The sequence below is a fragment of the Cystoisospora suis genome (assembly GCF_002600585.1).
Source record: "Cystoisospora suis strain Wien I chromosome Unknown contig_5070, whole genome shotgun sequence".
NCBI classification, from domain to species: domain Eukaryota; phylum Apicomplexa; class Conoidasida; order Eucoccidiorida; family Sarcocystidae; genus Cystoisospora; species Cystoisospora suis.
In genome coordinates this window covers 5,760-6,336 of record NW_027157862.1, presented here as the reverse complement: position 1 = coordinate 6,336, position 577 = coordinate 5,760, and the positions used below count along the sequence as shown (strand labels likewise).

Below are 577 nucleotides of genomic sequence, written 5' to 3'. Positions count from 1 at the left end.
CTTGGCTGTGGTGCTGGGTCGTGGTCGTTTTCTCTATCTTTTTCTTCGAGGGAGAGAGAAAGAAAGAAAAGAAAGAGAAAGAGGATGATATGAAGATGAAGAGGTTCTTTGTGGCATTCTGCTGTATAGACAGAAGGTCAAAAGAAAGAAAGAAAAGGCAAGAAGAAACAGGAGAAGGTGTATTACTTTCTTCTGTCTTTTCTGCCTTCATCTATTTCTCTCTTTTCTTTAGATTGAGAAAGAATCTTTTTGCCCTTTGTGTTTCGTCGACTTTTTTAAAAGGAGAAATGAAACGTGTCTCCTTCTTTCCTGACGTTTTCTCCCTATTCTTATCTCTAGATCTGTACATCCGTCTCTCCCTGTCCTTTACTCTCTCTCTCTGTCTCTGTTCCTTTCTTTCTCAAAGCAGAAAGAGATCGATCGATAGAGATTTATAGACAGATCTAGATATACAGACAGATGATAGATATAGATAGATAGATAGGTATAGAGAGATATATAGATAGATGGATAGATAGCATTATGGGACTTCTTGATCTTGTACAGATTCTTTCTTTCTTTTTTTCTTTCTTTCATT

The 577-nt window shown here is 36.7% G+C and overlaps 1 protein-coding gene across 1 annotated transcript; it reads left to right on the top strand.

The window, feature by feature from the left end:
* Positions 1-36: 36 nt before the first annotated feature.
* CSUI_008822 (uncharacterized protein) lies at positions 37-510 on the top strand. Its single transcript, XM_068068946.1, has one exon. It carries the CDS (start codon positions 90-92, stop codon positions 435-437), a length of 348 nt encoding a protein of 115 aa, XP_067919080.1. The 5' UTR covers positions 37-89; the 3' UTR covers positions 438-510.
* Positions 511-577: the final 67 nt, after the last annotated feature.